The sequence below is a fragment of the Hemicordylus capensis genome, chromosome 4 (genome assembly GCF_027244095.1).
Source record: "Hemicordylus capensis ecotype Gifberg chromosome 4, rHemCap1.1.pri, whole genome shotgun sequence".
NCBI lineage: Eukaryota > Metazoa > Chordata > Lepidosauria > Squamata > Cordylidae > Hemicordylus > Hemicordylus capensis.
Genome location: NC_069660.1, coordinates 301,886,406 through 301,900,935, shown reverse-complemented (window position 1 = coordinate 301,900,935; position 14,530 = coordinate 301,886,406). Strand labels below are relative to the sequence as shown.

Below are 14,530 nucleotides of genomic sequence, written 5' to 3'. Positions count from 1 at the left end.
TTTAAAATATCAAACTGTTGGTTGAGGGATGATTGAGACAGTACCATTGATAAATCTCTCCTAATCAGTCTCCTACATAGTACCACTGATAATCTCTCCTACAGGGCTCAGGAAATCCATTTGTCTGCATTTCTGTGATGAGTGAAAAGTGATGCCTGATGAGCAAAAAAAAATCCTGAAGAATAATGTACTAACATAGCTTGACAAGTAAAAAATTTTTTGTCTGGCTGCTGAACACAGCCAACATTTATTGATCCCTGCATATCTATACTTAAGTTTGCTTAATGTCTCTAGATGTCATAAATGTTAAGCCTGTCCACATAAGGGCATACTGATGAGAGAACTTCACAGAAAAGTCATGAAATGTTGACTTTCTGATGTCATAAATGATTGTATAAAAAACACAGAATGAGGTGGCAGAATTCTCAGGCTGCCATTTTATTTATTAAAATGCATGTTCTTTGACATTAAAAACACACACAGCTATAGCTGTTTACCTCATATAAACGGATGAAGTGCCTATGGAGGTTTAATTCCATGTGAGGAAGCATTCAGAATACAACCCCCACCTGCAGTCTGAAGCAGCTTGTACTTTGCTACTTTTGATGATTGTGGTTTTATTGTTACCAGCCATGATTTTATTTATGCAAACTGCCTTGTGCTGTAGAAAGGTGACTTACATGTTTTAAAAGCATTCAACTCCCTGCAAGTAAAAATAATGAACACACTAGGGAAGAAAGGTTCGAGCCTAGCCCACCTGCAGTGCTAGTTTTCTACTTAAAGGGAATTTTTTCAACAAAAGGAGCATCCAAAAATATAATCCCTCCACTTGCAATCTAAAATAGTACAGCCTATTCTACTATCTCATTCTGTTGAACATGTAGGCCAGGTTTTTAACTGGGTCCAACAAATTACAATGTGTTGCTGGTAGCAAATGATTTTAGAATAAGTCACATGCAAAATTAGTACTGCAAACCAATTCTCAAGTTCGCTCGATTCAAACCTTGTATAAATTCCACAAGTCCTGCCTTACTGCACTCACAGAGATAGTCAGTTGATGAACAGAACAGTACAGGCCACTGAATATTAGAATTAACTGCAGAAAGTTTCTCCAAAACAATGTTACATTTACCTTTGTAAGACTCTCAAGAGTTTCCGGCTTTTGATAGGGTATTCATTCTGAAGGTGCACAAATGCCGAATGGGTCCCTTTATCTAACAGGCTGCTGAAGGCCAAGTGATTTTCTGGGAGCTGGAGCAAGGACCGCCAAACAAACATCCTGTAATTACAAGCCAGATTTAGTGAGGCAGATCAATTTGGTTTAGTCAGGAAGAATGCAACAGATCAGGGTTGACACATGCACAGACGCACCTGTATTTTGCTGGATACTCCCCAAACCCTTTCAGCAAGGCTTGCAGCCGTTTCTTGTTCAGACCATCTGGCAGCTCATTCTAGAACAGGACAAAGCGATTTCTTGCATGGACTTCTACACCACTCCGTTCGTTGCTCAGTCTTCTCGCCTCTTCCCTCCATTTTGAATCTCGCTGCTTGCACTGTTTGTTGAATTCCTTATTATGATCATGTTGGATCTCTTTTTCTTTGCTCCACATTGCCCCTTTCTTTATCCTCTTCCTCTAGTTAAAAACTTCTTTGACTGACTTGGTTACTTTTCTAGGCAGTGTTTTGGCAATTCCTCTATACCAGGGGTGGGGAACCTTGGCACTCCAGCTGTTTTTGAACTACAACTCCCACCATCCCCAGGCACAATAATTATGGCTGGGGATGATGGGAGTTGTAGTTCAAAAACAGCTGGAGTGCCAAGGTTCCCCACCCCTGCCAGCTCCACTGCTGGCTGGGGTATAGGACTGGGATGCCTGCACCTGCCGGCTGGAATTAACTCTCAGCTTGCCAGTCTGTAAGAGGCCCAATGGTTACCATCTAGTTCAGCTTTTATATTCAGGCATTTCAAATAAGACTTATTAGCCAAAATATGGTATGTAGGGCTGTTGTTGAATTAAACAAGTTGTTCTAGTGAGAACTAATCTGCCTACTTTCCTTTCACTATCCTTACAACTGGACTAAATTTGGTCCAAATCAGTTAGGCAGTTCACAAGTTAGCCCACTTGTGCCTCAAATGTTCATGCGTCCACCATCTTGAATTGGGGTGGATGACATCACCACAAACTATGTGTTTGAGGCATGCCTACAACTGTACCAAACTTGGTGCAAATTGGTTCCCACGTACACCTCAAAACATTCAAGTGCCATCTTGAATCAGAGTGGATGAAATCATCACAAGCCACGCCATTGAGGTGTCCCTGTGTGTCACTCACTACAACTGTACCCAATTTGGTTCATATTGGTCCAAGCATTGTGAAGTTGGGGATGGGGGGTGAGAGAGAGAGAGAGAAACACACATACACAGCCGGGTGATCTCATAAGCCAACTGGAAAGTAGGCTAAAAAAAATCTTAGTCAAGTAATGAAGTTGGTCACTATCACATGATAAAGATTGTCCCACCATGGCGGCAGAGTGAGGTTGCTGCTGCATACTTCCGATTTTGAATGTCATGAAAGCTAGGAGTCTGGGAAGGCTGTTGTGACTCATGGAGTGCAGTCCACTGGGAAAACCTCTTGCCCAAGCCCAGCTGGAATTTGTGGGGGCTGCACAAGAGCACCACAGTTTGGGTGCGAGACACATTTGGACTTTCCTCTTCAGGCATCAAATACTGGGTTAGCCATGCACACGTGCTTACCTCTTTATCCTCATGTGACACAAACGGTTGCGGTCTTAACACTTTGGTTTGGATTTTCCCCTCTTTTGATTTCCAAGGCCTCTCAGGCCTTCCAGACGTCACTCTCACTATAAGCTTCTGTGCGTTAGACTTGCCTCTGGATGAGTCATCTATCACTTTGAATAGAGGTGGGGGAGGCTGAAAAGCAGAGGTTTCAGATAATCCATTACAACCTTCATAGGAACATAGGAAACTGCCATATACTGAGTCAGACCATTGGTCTATCTAGCTCAGTACTGTCTTCACAGACTGGAAGTTGGATAAAGAATGCTACATGGAGTCCAAAGCCTTAGTGAAAATCCCAGACCCAATACTTGAAAGTGAACAGCACAACATGTGCCTTCAACTCCACCTTATTGACTTCTTGTGTCAGAGCCTGGACACTGTAGACATTAAGACTGCCATTCTCCATGACTGCTGCAATGTATCTTCCATTCGGACTGATGGTGACCATGCAGATTCCCTCCTCAGGACTGCCAATGTCAAAGAGAAGCTTACACGTCTGTATGTTGATAAATCTTACAATGCTATCTTGACTCAGCACTCCAAGAACCTAGAGTGCAAAGAACAAGGTGATAAGCCTGTTTAAAGTGAAGTAGACACACATACTATATTTTAAAAAAAATTAGTTTTAGTGTCTCTGGGCTGAGGTCATGCTTACCTGGAAGTAAATAATATTGAAATAAATGGGACTTACATCTAAGTGAACACAGGACTGGGATGTAATTGCGTAGGGTGTTTTACAATTGCAAGGAAATGAATTGCTACCCCCTCTTTTACAAATGGAGAAGAGGCTCTAAGAAAGACTCTCAAAGACACCCAACAAGAGGCTCACTGAGATCTGGACTGTGACGGGACCTTCTGCATGCGAAGGAAGCATTCTATCAGTGAGCTATAGCCACTTCCCCTGCAAATGCAGCAGGCCTCCAATTTTAATTCAGAAAGCATGCATCAGCTACCAGAAGCTTAGGAAACATTTCTCTACTCCATTCTGCATCAGACTCTGCCACTCACCTGATTTGAGCCACCGTCAAAACTATCCGGAAGGAATTCGAGGTGTCGAATGGCTCGCACTTTGGTTGGCATCTGGATTATTCTGAGCAGCTGCTGAGACTCCAGACACCACACGTGAAGGTGATTTGATTTGCCACCAGCTACAAGGACACGGCCGTCTCTGCCCCAAATAATTACAAAATCAACACAATTAACGCTGATCCAGCCACCTCTATGTACAGCTAAAATTCTAAATTCATAGTTAGGCTTTTGGGCCAACAACTTCTAAGCACATTACAGGACTTTTTTCATGTATAGACACCAAATTATCTTATTTATAGGACCTCTGAATCACCCTTCCTGCCAAATGGGATGCTCAAAGCAACCGCCAATGCAATAAAACACACACATACAATATAATACACAATGAGTAGTACAGGGGCTGCAGCGGAAGAGCCACAGCACAGTGGCAGAGCATCTGCTTTGCATGCAGAAGGTCCCAGGTTCAATCCCTGACATGCACACACAGATATATAATAAGGTGGTATATAAATATAAATTTTGGTGGTTTAAATAAATATCCAGGTAGGTCTGCTAACTGAACAAAGAGGCACCTTTTAAAAGTGGTGATTCTCTTTATTTAGCAAGGGGAGAGCAACTGGCCCTATCCACCACCAGCACAGCATCCCTCCAGTGGCTGTTTTGCTGGTGTCTATCTTATGTTTCTTTTTAAGATTGTGAGCCCTTTGGGGACAGGGAGCCATCTTTATTTAATATCTATCTATATAAACTGTTTTGGGAACTTCTGTTGGAAAGCAGTATATAAATAATTGTCAGTGTTGGAATCACTGGAGAGAACAGAGGAGAGCTGGGGACCACTCTTACATTTGTGGCCAAAGATGTTCCAAAACAGAAAACTTCCCCATACTTAATTTTTCCGTTTCTAAAATTTCACTGGACAACATCTGTACTAGCATTGCACATGTGCAGCAGTGCCAGTTCCAGATTACCACTGTACTGTTGCTTGAGCAGAAGAAGCGGCGACATGTGCCAATTCCCCCTTCCCACTCAAGCCCACTGTGCGTCACCAAAATATGTCCCTGAGGGTGTACGTGCACTAGGACTTTTGCATGCCTGAAGAGCACTATGTACCGTGTAACCGCAAAAGCTTTATAGCGCAATGAAGAACCTTCGATTGGAGATGGCAACTGGTACTTGCAACGAAGTGTATCGAACTCCCAGGCAAAGACAGAGTTATCTTTAAAGCAGCTGAGAATGGTGTTGCTTAGTGGAAGAAAGAAAACCTGAAAGCACAGGGAAGAAGACCTGAGAAAAGACAAGTTTTAGAACAAGTAGCTTTCTACACCACAACATAAGCTGTATTTTAACTTCTAAAACACAACAGATCTACAAACTTCTGCCCTACTTCATCTCTTAAGTATCTACAATCCAGTAGGAACACTTGATCTGCAAGCTAAACACAAGCTTTGGTAATCAAGCCTAGAGGCCTTGAGCCTGGGGGCCCAAAAGGTATCAGGCAGGGATTCGACTTGTCTGCCATCACCAAGCTCCCCATACAGGGAGTAACCATAGAGAAGCCCAACGGATTGAAAAGGAGGCTACTGAGACAATTGGTCAGAGGTGGTCATGTGGTACTGATCGACCCTCTATAATAGCTCTCAGGTTAGGCATTTCCCCCCTGCACAACAAGGGAACTCTACTGTTGCTTGTGGAGATGAACCAGCTTTGCTTTGACCCCCGCCCAGGTCAGACAATAATAACATTTATAATGGATTTCTGAATAAAGGCTGACAAACTTGGTAGTGGAAGTGTTTTAGAGCCTGCTTGTACTCTTGATTGTCTGGCAAGATTCTTCTCTGCATTTACCTGCCAGTGGAGGTTCAGTGAGTAGGAAATGGGTCTTCCTTGTGGTGGCACCCTGTTTGTGGAATGCCATCTTTAGCTGTGAAGGCCTGCGTGTGCTTATGTCCTTTCTGTACCAGGTAAAAACCATTTTTATTTTCCCAGGCTTTCAGTTCAGTATGCAAATATCTTCTTATTGCTGCCATTTTTACCTTCTGGATTTTATTAGAGCTTTGCCCAAATAGTTTTGCTGCTGCAGTGTTACAGTTATTTATTGCATTTTGTCCAACAGTCTAAGCACTACATCACTCTGGCTCTCATGTTTCTTTTTTTTCTATTTTCTTGTAAGTTGCCCAATACTTTTTTTTAAAGAAAGATCAGTGGTTACTTATTAATATTCATCCACAGACATGAATGGCACAATGTAATAACAACAAAATTAACAACAACAACATAAAGCCTCCAACTGACCTTTTGGATACCCACAGACTGGCGAATATTCAGCTTTCTTTTCCGCTGAAACGTGTCAAGATCCCAAATCTGGGCTGTATCTGTAGAGGTTGTGATGGCATACCTCCCAGAACCATGAACTGAGATTGAGGACACTGAAGAATCGTGTCCTCTCATCCAGCTAACAAGTTCTTTGGAATCTTATGATGGAACAAAGAAAAGAAAATACAAGATTCAGCAAGAGAATGAAGACACTCTTGTTTTGCCAGCCAGGAGATGACATAAGTGGTGGTTGTTATTCCTGAGATATATCAATAAAACTGAAAAGCAAGACAGCCATCACACTGGTAAAGGTGGCAAACCCCATTCTGGCAAAAAATGTTTTTCTTGCTAACTGTTTTGAGGAAAGGATTAAGAGAGGCCAAGCCTGAGTGCTTGATGGTGAGGCACTGCTGAAGTTAAGAGGGAGTCAGCCTAATCAGTTGCTTGGATGGAAGTTGCGAGCTCCATGTAAGACTGGGAGGAAAAGCCTGTTTCCATAGTTCCTTGCCACTGCTTCAATTGCCAGTTTTTCTGGGATTGCAGAAGTGAGGGAAAGATCACTCTGCCACTGGCCAGAGGACCAAGGGCTGCTGGACCGGCTTTAAAATAAATAAATAAATAATTGCTGGTTTGTTGCAAGCTGCCTTGGAGATGATTTGATCATATAGTAGTGCATAAATCTTCAAAACAAGTTATCTCTCTTGGCCTAAGCTACCTCACAGGGTTGGGAGGATAGAAGAGGGAGGGAAGAACCACATATACCACACTGCGCTCCTAGGAGAAAGAGCAGGATACAAGTGTCATAAGTTAAAACAATTGTTTGTTTAAAGATGGCGAACTTTAAAACCAAGAAATTATGAAATCAGACCACACAGGGGGAAAACCACACACACACACACACACACACACACGGTCGGTTCAGATGAACAGCAGCCTCTACATGTGATTGTCGGGGCCATGCTGAGAACACACCCACCCTGACATCACTAAATGACATGCTGACAAAATCTTGGCACGGTCCTTTAATTGCATGTCAGGGGTGTTCATTGGAATAGTCCATCTACATGTTTTATAGCACATGTAGAGGGACTATTCCAATGAACACCCCTGACATGCAATTAAAGGATGTGCTGAGCAAATTTGCAGTGGTTCTGAGTTGCCATCATGTTCTGGAACTTCAGAGATGCTTTCAGATTTTCCTCCAGGGACAGCAGCTCCCTCCCTGCTAAAAGTAATGAGAATCACCATTTTGAAAGATGCCTCTTTGTCCAGCCAGCACTGGGAAATTAGTTCTGACTTCAGATAATTGACATCCAGACTAAGTTGTTCACGAGCAGCTCTACTGAAATTAATGGAAGTTAGGCATGACTACTACTGCTCATGAGTTAGGCATGGCTACTACTGCTCATGAGTCATTCAGTCTAGATGTCAGCCAACTTATTTCACACTTATCACTAACAGGGTTTTGTCGTTTGCTTCCCAGCAGAAGTGAAGAATAATGACATATGATCAGGCAGATGCCTATGTATTGCTTGGTAGGAAGAATGCAAGACCATCTGGCAACTAAGATGAAGATGTTTTACACCACAGCAAACTACAGACACGAAAGACAGGACTGGCCATATATCAGCAGCGTGTGCTTCATCAACAGTGCCTATTACCTGTGTCAAAGCATTTAATGGAATAATCAGCCAAAGCCACAAGGAATTCGGTTTTCCTACGAAGATTGAAGGCCAGAGCAGTGGAAGCCTGCATTGTTCGTTGAACCAGTTTAAATCTATTTGTACAAAGAAAGATTATTGCAGCAAGTCAAAGTACTAATCCATAGTAGGTATCAAGCTGACGGCTGAGAAATCAAATGCTTAAGTGAGGCCTTTGTGACCTTTTCACATGCTCTGGGCATGCTAGCCAGAAGAGAATCCTATGAAATGTGGAAAACAACTAAGAATATTTATATACCTCTTTCCAACAGAAGTTCTCAAAGCGGTTTACTTTAAAAATTAAATTCTAAATGAAGTTGTTTCTCTATCCCCAAAGGGCTCACAATCTAAAAACAAACCACTGATCCGTTGCTGGGATAGGGACAGTTGTTCTCCCTCTGATAAATACAAGAGAATCACCACTCTAAAAAGGTGCCTCTTTGTAACCCCTGCTAACTGAGCATTTGTCCCAGTGACTCAGAGGATTTCCAAAGTCTGCAAGGAAATGGAGTGTTCTTTGTACAAGGCTGGTCTACCAATGAGGCCCTGAGGCTGCCTTGCCCTACCTGAACTTGCGGCCCTGACAGACTCCTCCTCCTCCTTTTGGCCACTAATCTGGCCCCATTCTCCTTGCCTTTTGAAAAAGCAGTGGCAGGACATGTGCATTCACACTCAATTTCTTGCCCCTTGCTTTTTGAAAAGAAAAGAAGAGAGGGGCAAGATTAGTGACTGTAAGAAGGAGGAGCATAAATAAATGGTGGCGGCAGCTGCCACCACCGCCAACAAAGAAGATATCGGGGTGGAGTGGGTGTAATTGAGGGAACATAGGAAGCTGCCATATACTGAGTCAGACCATTGGTCTATCTAGCTCAGTATTGTCTTCACAGACTGGCAGTGGCTTCCCCAAGGTTGTAGACAGGAGTCTCTCTCAGCCCTATCTTGGAGAAGCCAGGGAGGGAACCTGGAACCTTCTGCTCTTCTCAGAGCAACTCCATGTTCTAAGGGGAATATCTTGCAGTGCTCACACATCAAGTCTCCCATTCATATGCAACCAGGGCAGACCCTGCTTAGCTAAGGGGACAAGTCATGCTTGCTACCATAAGACCAGCTCTCCTCCTAAATCAGAGCTTGGGGGCGAGGTTGGGCCTGTTGGGGGGTCAGTAATTGGTGCTTGGTACACTCTGCATGCCAAGCAGCTTGAAGGGAGACTGGGGACTCTTTCGGGGAGGGAGATTAGCTCTGTGGGGAGGTGATGCGAGAGTCAAATTGTGCATGTTCTGGGTGGCAAGTGGGGGACGGCAGCTCACCTCACTGTCTGAGTAAGGCTCTGGGCCAGGCCTGTGTGAGAACATGGCAGAGTACCTGCTCAAAGAACTGGATGGCAACTTACCTAGACTAGAAGGACAGTCTGGACAGGGCTTGTCCCTTTATCTTGGGATAGCTACTAAACACTCCCAGATTTCCCCCCCCCGCCATTCATATATACATATATATTTTTAAAGAGCAAGCCAAATTCTTAGAGATAAATAAGCAGCACCTACCTGTTGCCCACCAAGTCAAAAACATAGATATTCCCTTGATGATCTCCAGCAAGCAATGAATCTCCGGAACTGCCAAAGGCCACATTGAGAAAACGGATTGTCTTGGAATGGTAACCTGTCGTACTATGAATAATATTTGCAATGACTCTGTGGAGAAATTGACATTAATATGAAGCATTAAGTGTGCCTAAGCAACAGTTGGCATAGGTGTGCCTGCCTCTTAATAGAGTTGGGCACCCTCTGGGCAAAATATTATTTGCAAAATCATCTTCACCTTTCCTAAAGGTAAACTGTGCTGTTAAGTTAATTTCGACTCCTGGTGCCCACAGAGCCCTGTGGTTGTCTTTGGTAGAATACAGGAGGGGATTACCATTGTCTCCTCCTGTGCAGTATGAGATGATGCCTTTCAGCATCTTCCTATATCTCTGCTGCCCAATATAGTAGCAGTGGTCCCCTGCTGGTTTGAACCAGCAACCTTCTGCTTGTTAGTCAAGCATTTCCCTGCTGCGCCACTTAAGGTGGTTCACCTTTCCTACATAAACAGAAATATTTCATGTACAAGAGTGTTTGACTACGTCCTTCCAAAGTTCTTAAGTCATTACAGAAGATCTGCTTCAAAGGGGACAAGGTCCTTAGGGAACATGAATACACTCCAGGTGTAAAACTATTTCCTCTGAGAAAAGGTAAAGAAAGAATACAAAGAAAAATATTAAACACAAAGAAGTCTAAAGTAATAAAGCTGTATAATACACAAGAAAAAGGAAATTAGGGTGGATAGAGTTATGCTAACATCAAGGGACAATCAGTAGCAAAAACACTTTTTTAAAAAATCCAAAATTCTTTAACGCTCATTTAAATGTTCTTTCATGAACATCACAGATCCTTGCGTACAATTCTTTTTTCTTTAGGATTACAACCTAAATTTTGTTTAATCAAGAGTTAGCCCTGCTTGAAAGTACTGTGATGAATTCCAAGGTGTGAGAGAGGTGTGTTGGTTTATCCTGTACCTCAAAGGACCTCTTTCAAAGTTCTGCTTTTACAGTCTACACACACACTCAGGACAGTAAGAGAGTAATTTCTCTTTGTTCTTTCAATGCATATCCAGGATATGCTTTGAAAGAACAATGCATATCCAGGATTATTATTATAATTATTACAGTAACTCCCATTTTTAATAGCACAGAAAGGCGACAGGGATTGATGAATTAATTTAAAATAAAGGAGAAAAGGGTAGTTTCAAGCCCCACCTAAAGTGATATCCCAGCTTGGACTGCACATTAATACACTCTAGGGAAATCAAGGGCCAAAAAGATACGTCCAAGTCAATCTGTGGGGCAGTTAAGCAAATCTTGGAACAAATGAAGTATTATGTTGGTGAAGCCCCATATCTATGGTCTGGGATAGAAAATGTTTTTTCTGATACATGCTTAAGTTTACTATCACAGACTCAAAAAGCCACACAGCAATTCTGAGCAATAATCTATTACATTTAAAACAAACAAACCACCTTAATTTGTATTCATAAATTGCTGTCTGAATTATTGGTCATCACTGATTTGGCCTTCAATTTACCTGAAGGAGGATGGTGCTGTCATTGACAATCTTATAAGCAGTTCTTTTGAACATGTCAGGTGGCAAAGTCCTGGGCCAGTATTTTGCAGATGGCTCCCCACAACATTTTTCAACAACTCCTTGGTTACACACATAGGTATGAGTCTTATTCAAATTCTACCTCAGTAAAAAACTAGCCATGGTGGCTTTTAAGCTAGCCATTGTCTCTCAGCCCCTCTGTAGCCCACAGGGATAATAAGAAGGGTCTACGTTACAGGGTGGAGGCATCTAGTCCAGCATTGTTCAGTACCTCTGGCAGTTAGGGAGGAGGGCATGAAGGAGATGGTATTCTCTATCTTATCTATCTATCAGATTTGTACACCACCCCAAACTTTCATCTCTGGGCGGTTAACAATAACATAAAAACAAGTTAAAAACATACACAAAAACTTAAAAATAATTTAGATAGTTTAAAATCAAGCACAGATTAAAACCTAAACATTTAAAAAGCTGTAAAAGCTTGGGTTAAGAGATGGGTTTTCAAACGCTTTTTAAAAATTGTCAGAGATGAGGAGGATCGTATTTCAGTAGGGAGCGCATTCCACAGTCTTGGGGCAGCAACCAAGAATTTGCCACCAACATTTCATATTCAGATGAATATCGTTTATGTACACAGAAGTTCCATGAAGCCATCAAGACAATCAGCCATGAGCAAAACTATCCTCTGCAAATCTGTGCAATCCCTTTCCTAACATGAGATATAGAGTCTGAAGGAGTGCCTTTTTCTGCTATTGTGCCCAGCACTTAGTACAGAGGTATACTGTCTCTGCACATGGAAGCTCCATGTAGCGATCAAGGAGGGGGGGAAAACAGCCATTGGCAAAACTATCCTCCATAAACTTGCAGAATCGCTTTCTAAAAAGCCATATAGAGAGAATAGGATGGGAATCACCATTCCCTTTACTCGTCTGCCTGCAGCATCCGGAAACCATGATAGACTGCCTTTGGACATGGGTGCTCCATCGTTTGCTGTCACCCAATCTGGGCCTAGAGCAGGGCAGTCATTTAAAAGAAACAATGAAAATTAACGCCTTTCCCTGCACAGTTACCCCTGCTGCGCTGCCGGGGAGGGCTTGCGGTGCCAGATCTTGCCCTCTTCTCTGCTGCCCAGGTCGGAACTCTGCATCCTCGCAGGGAAGCAACAGCAACCCCCCAACGCTCGAAAAGGTTCCAACCAAACTTCCCCGCCCCAACCGCCGCTTCTCCCTGCCGAACCCGCCCACTTTGGACGACACCAAGCTGCCATCCAAGATAGGGGGGAAACTGAGAGCTATCTTCTCCCCTTGGTGGGAGTCGCCTAAACCCAGATACAAAGAAGCTCCCCCTCACCGTGTGCAATTTCCTGTGCGGTTCAGCCCAATGGCTGCTGGGAGTTGTAGTTTACTTTTAATAGGACCGGCGTCTTGCGCGCAAATCTGGGTTGGGTTACAACAACAGGAGCTGCAAGGGCCTTGAATGAGCAGGTGCACAAGGGCATAGGGCGAAGCTGAGGCTTGCAGCAAAGGAGGGTGGTGAACGGGGGTTTAATTAGGAGGTCAATGAATCTCTCTTATGGAATTATTAATATACTTTTGAACAGATTTATTTGTTTTGCAAATAGGGTGTTCTTCCCAATGTATTTGACTCTTAATGAATTACTTGATAGTATTGCAGTTAATATTTGTGCTGTGTTTTATTTCTGTTATTGTACACTGCCCAGAGCCGCTGGATGGGGCCGTTTATAAATTTAATAAATAAAAAAAATTAAAAAAGTGATTTGACTTTTTGTTGTGAGCTGCCTTGGGCACAGTTTTGTGGAAAGGCAGGATACAAATGAATTTGATTGAGGGTTTTTTTTAATTCTTGGGAGGCAACTACCTGAGTTGTGATTTGTCTTCTCTGGGTAGATGTTCTGTTGTGTAATTTGACAGACAGAAATTCAAAAGGGGTTGCCCTCTGCAGCATGGAGGTACAGAAATGGAGAAAAGGCTGCTCTTTAATGGCTTTTAAAAGTGGGTGAGTTCTTTTCCTCATTCACTCCTGCCCCAAGGAAGCAGTCTTTATCATTTGAAGCACCAAAGAGCACCGTGGTATGCAGAAATTGGCATTGTGAATGGGCCACTCTGTTCTTACCTTGGATACATTTGGTTCTACAATATTATCTATCAAACAATCGGGTTGGGTTGCACTACAGTTACCACTCTGGAATTATTTGAAGACCACCCCCACCTCTGATGGTGAGAAATATCTAGGGTGTATGTATGTGCAATGGCTTTTGAAAAGAATTAGATGAATTCATGGAGGATAAGTCTGTCAATGGCTATTAGCCATGCCAGCTAAATAGAGCCTCCGTATTTGGAGGCAGAATATTTCTGAATACCAAAGGCTGGAGCCAAAGAATAGGGGATGGCTATGACCTTTGTGCCACACTTGTGAATATCCCAAGGGTTATCTGGACTGTAAGGCAATTTTAATGTATTTCACAGCCATGTTACGTTTACAAAAATTAAAATTTGATGAATTGGTGTAAATGCTGCTGGGAATTTGAGATAAACAATAATGTATAAATAAAGGAGCGGTTGCAGGCAGGTAGAACAATAATTGATGCGACTATGTCCAATTTTGCCTTGGTCTTAAAATATATAGTCTAAAATCCTGGCCATTCTTACTCAGAACCAAGTGTATTAAATCCTGCAACTGGTCAGGTGACCTATAGTGTATAACACCATCAATTCAGCAGTCTTTAAAGGTGCCACAAGATTCTTGGTTAGTTTTACTTCTACAGACAAACACGTTGGCCTTTCTGGAATTATTCCAGAGTGCTTTCAGTGGGATTTACTCTTAGTAAGTGTGCATAGGATTCAGGGCTGGCATTAGTGGGTCAGAATCATCAGGCATTTCCTGCAGCCCCTGCAGCAGTAGAAGGTCAAATGTGGGGCCCACCATAGGCCCTGGTGTTCCTTACTGCTGCCTCTTCACCTGCCTTCTCTGGACAAGGAGGGCCAGGAAAGAGAAGAAGGAGCAACAGCCATTGCTTGGCTCCCCTTTTCCCTCTGTGCAGCTGTACAGACTGTGCCCAGAGGAAGAAAGCGAACAAAGAGGGAACGGACAGGAGTGAGAGCCTAGGGACTTGTAACAGGGCAGTGATGATGAGGATGGCCCACCGAAGGCATCCTGCACAAAGCCACCCTCCGAAAACTTGGAACAAGCATTAAATAGGATTTGATCCTGTTGTATTCTATCCAGTACTTTTTATGTTTTGTTGTTTAGAAGTTTGTCCCAGTGGGGGTTCTGTAGAATAGTTTGGGGGGGGTGGAGTCAGAAAGGAAAAGGGGAGAGAAGCAGTTGGAGGAGGAGAACAACAGGGAGTTTCAGAATAAACTCTTAGTTAAATCTATATAAGATTATTATTATTTTTTTAGGGAAGCAGCTATAAAAGAGACCCAAATCTTCAAGCACAATCCTAAAAAGCAAACTCCACTGGACTAGATAGGCCTTGGGTCTGATCCAGCAGGGTTGTTCTTATGTTCTTATAAGTCCCACTGATTTCAAAATGA

The 14,530-nt window shown here is 42.9% G+C and overlaps 1 protein-coding gene across 3 annotated transcripts in view; it reads right to left on the bottom strand.

Annotated features, from left to right (window-relative positions):
• The window catches only part of TBC1D31 (TBC1 domain family member 31), a 39,985-nt gene extending 27,764 nt beyond the window's left edge, over positions 1 to 12,221 (bottom strand). The window contains exons 1-10 of one of the 3 annotated variants that reach the window (XM_053249177.1): positions 12,044 to 12,221; positions 9,384 to 9,530; positions 7,804 to 7,919; positions 6,122 to 6,300; positions 4,940 to 5,091; positions 3,809 to 3,968; positions 3,147 to 3,347; positions 2,756 to 2,932; positions 1,372 to 1,451; positions 1,133 to 1,279 (exon numbers count right to left, since the gene is read on the bottom strand). In XM_053249177.1, coding sequence (XP_053105152.1) covers positions 1,133 to 1,279; positions 1,372 to 1,451; positions 2,756 to 2,932; positions 3,147 to 3,347; positions 3,809 to 3,968; positions 4,940 to 5,091; positions 6,122 to 6,300; positions 7,804 to 7,919; positions 9,384 to 9,530; positions 12,044 to 12,120 — 1,436 coding nt within the window. In that variant the 5' untranslated portion in view covers positions 12,121 to 12,221. The remainder of the gene's footprint in view (positions 1 to 1,132; positions 1,280 to 1,371; positions 1,452 to 2,755; positions 2,933 to 3,146; positions 3,348 to 3,808; positions 3,969 to 4,939; positions 5,092 to 6,121; positions 6,301 to 7,803; positions 7,920 to 9,383; positions 9,531 to 12,043) is intronic. The other 2 variants (XM_053249176.1, XM_053249178.1) reach the window with 2 other exon arrangements.
• Between the last annotated feature and the right edge of the window lie 2,309 nt (positions 12,222 to 14,530).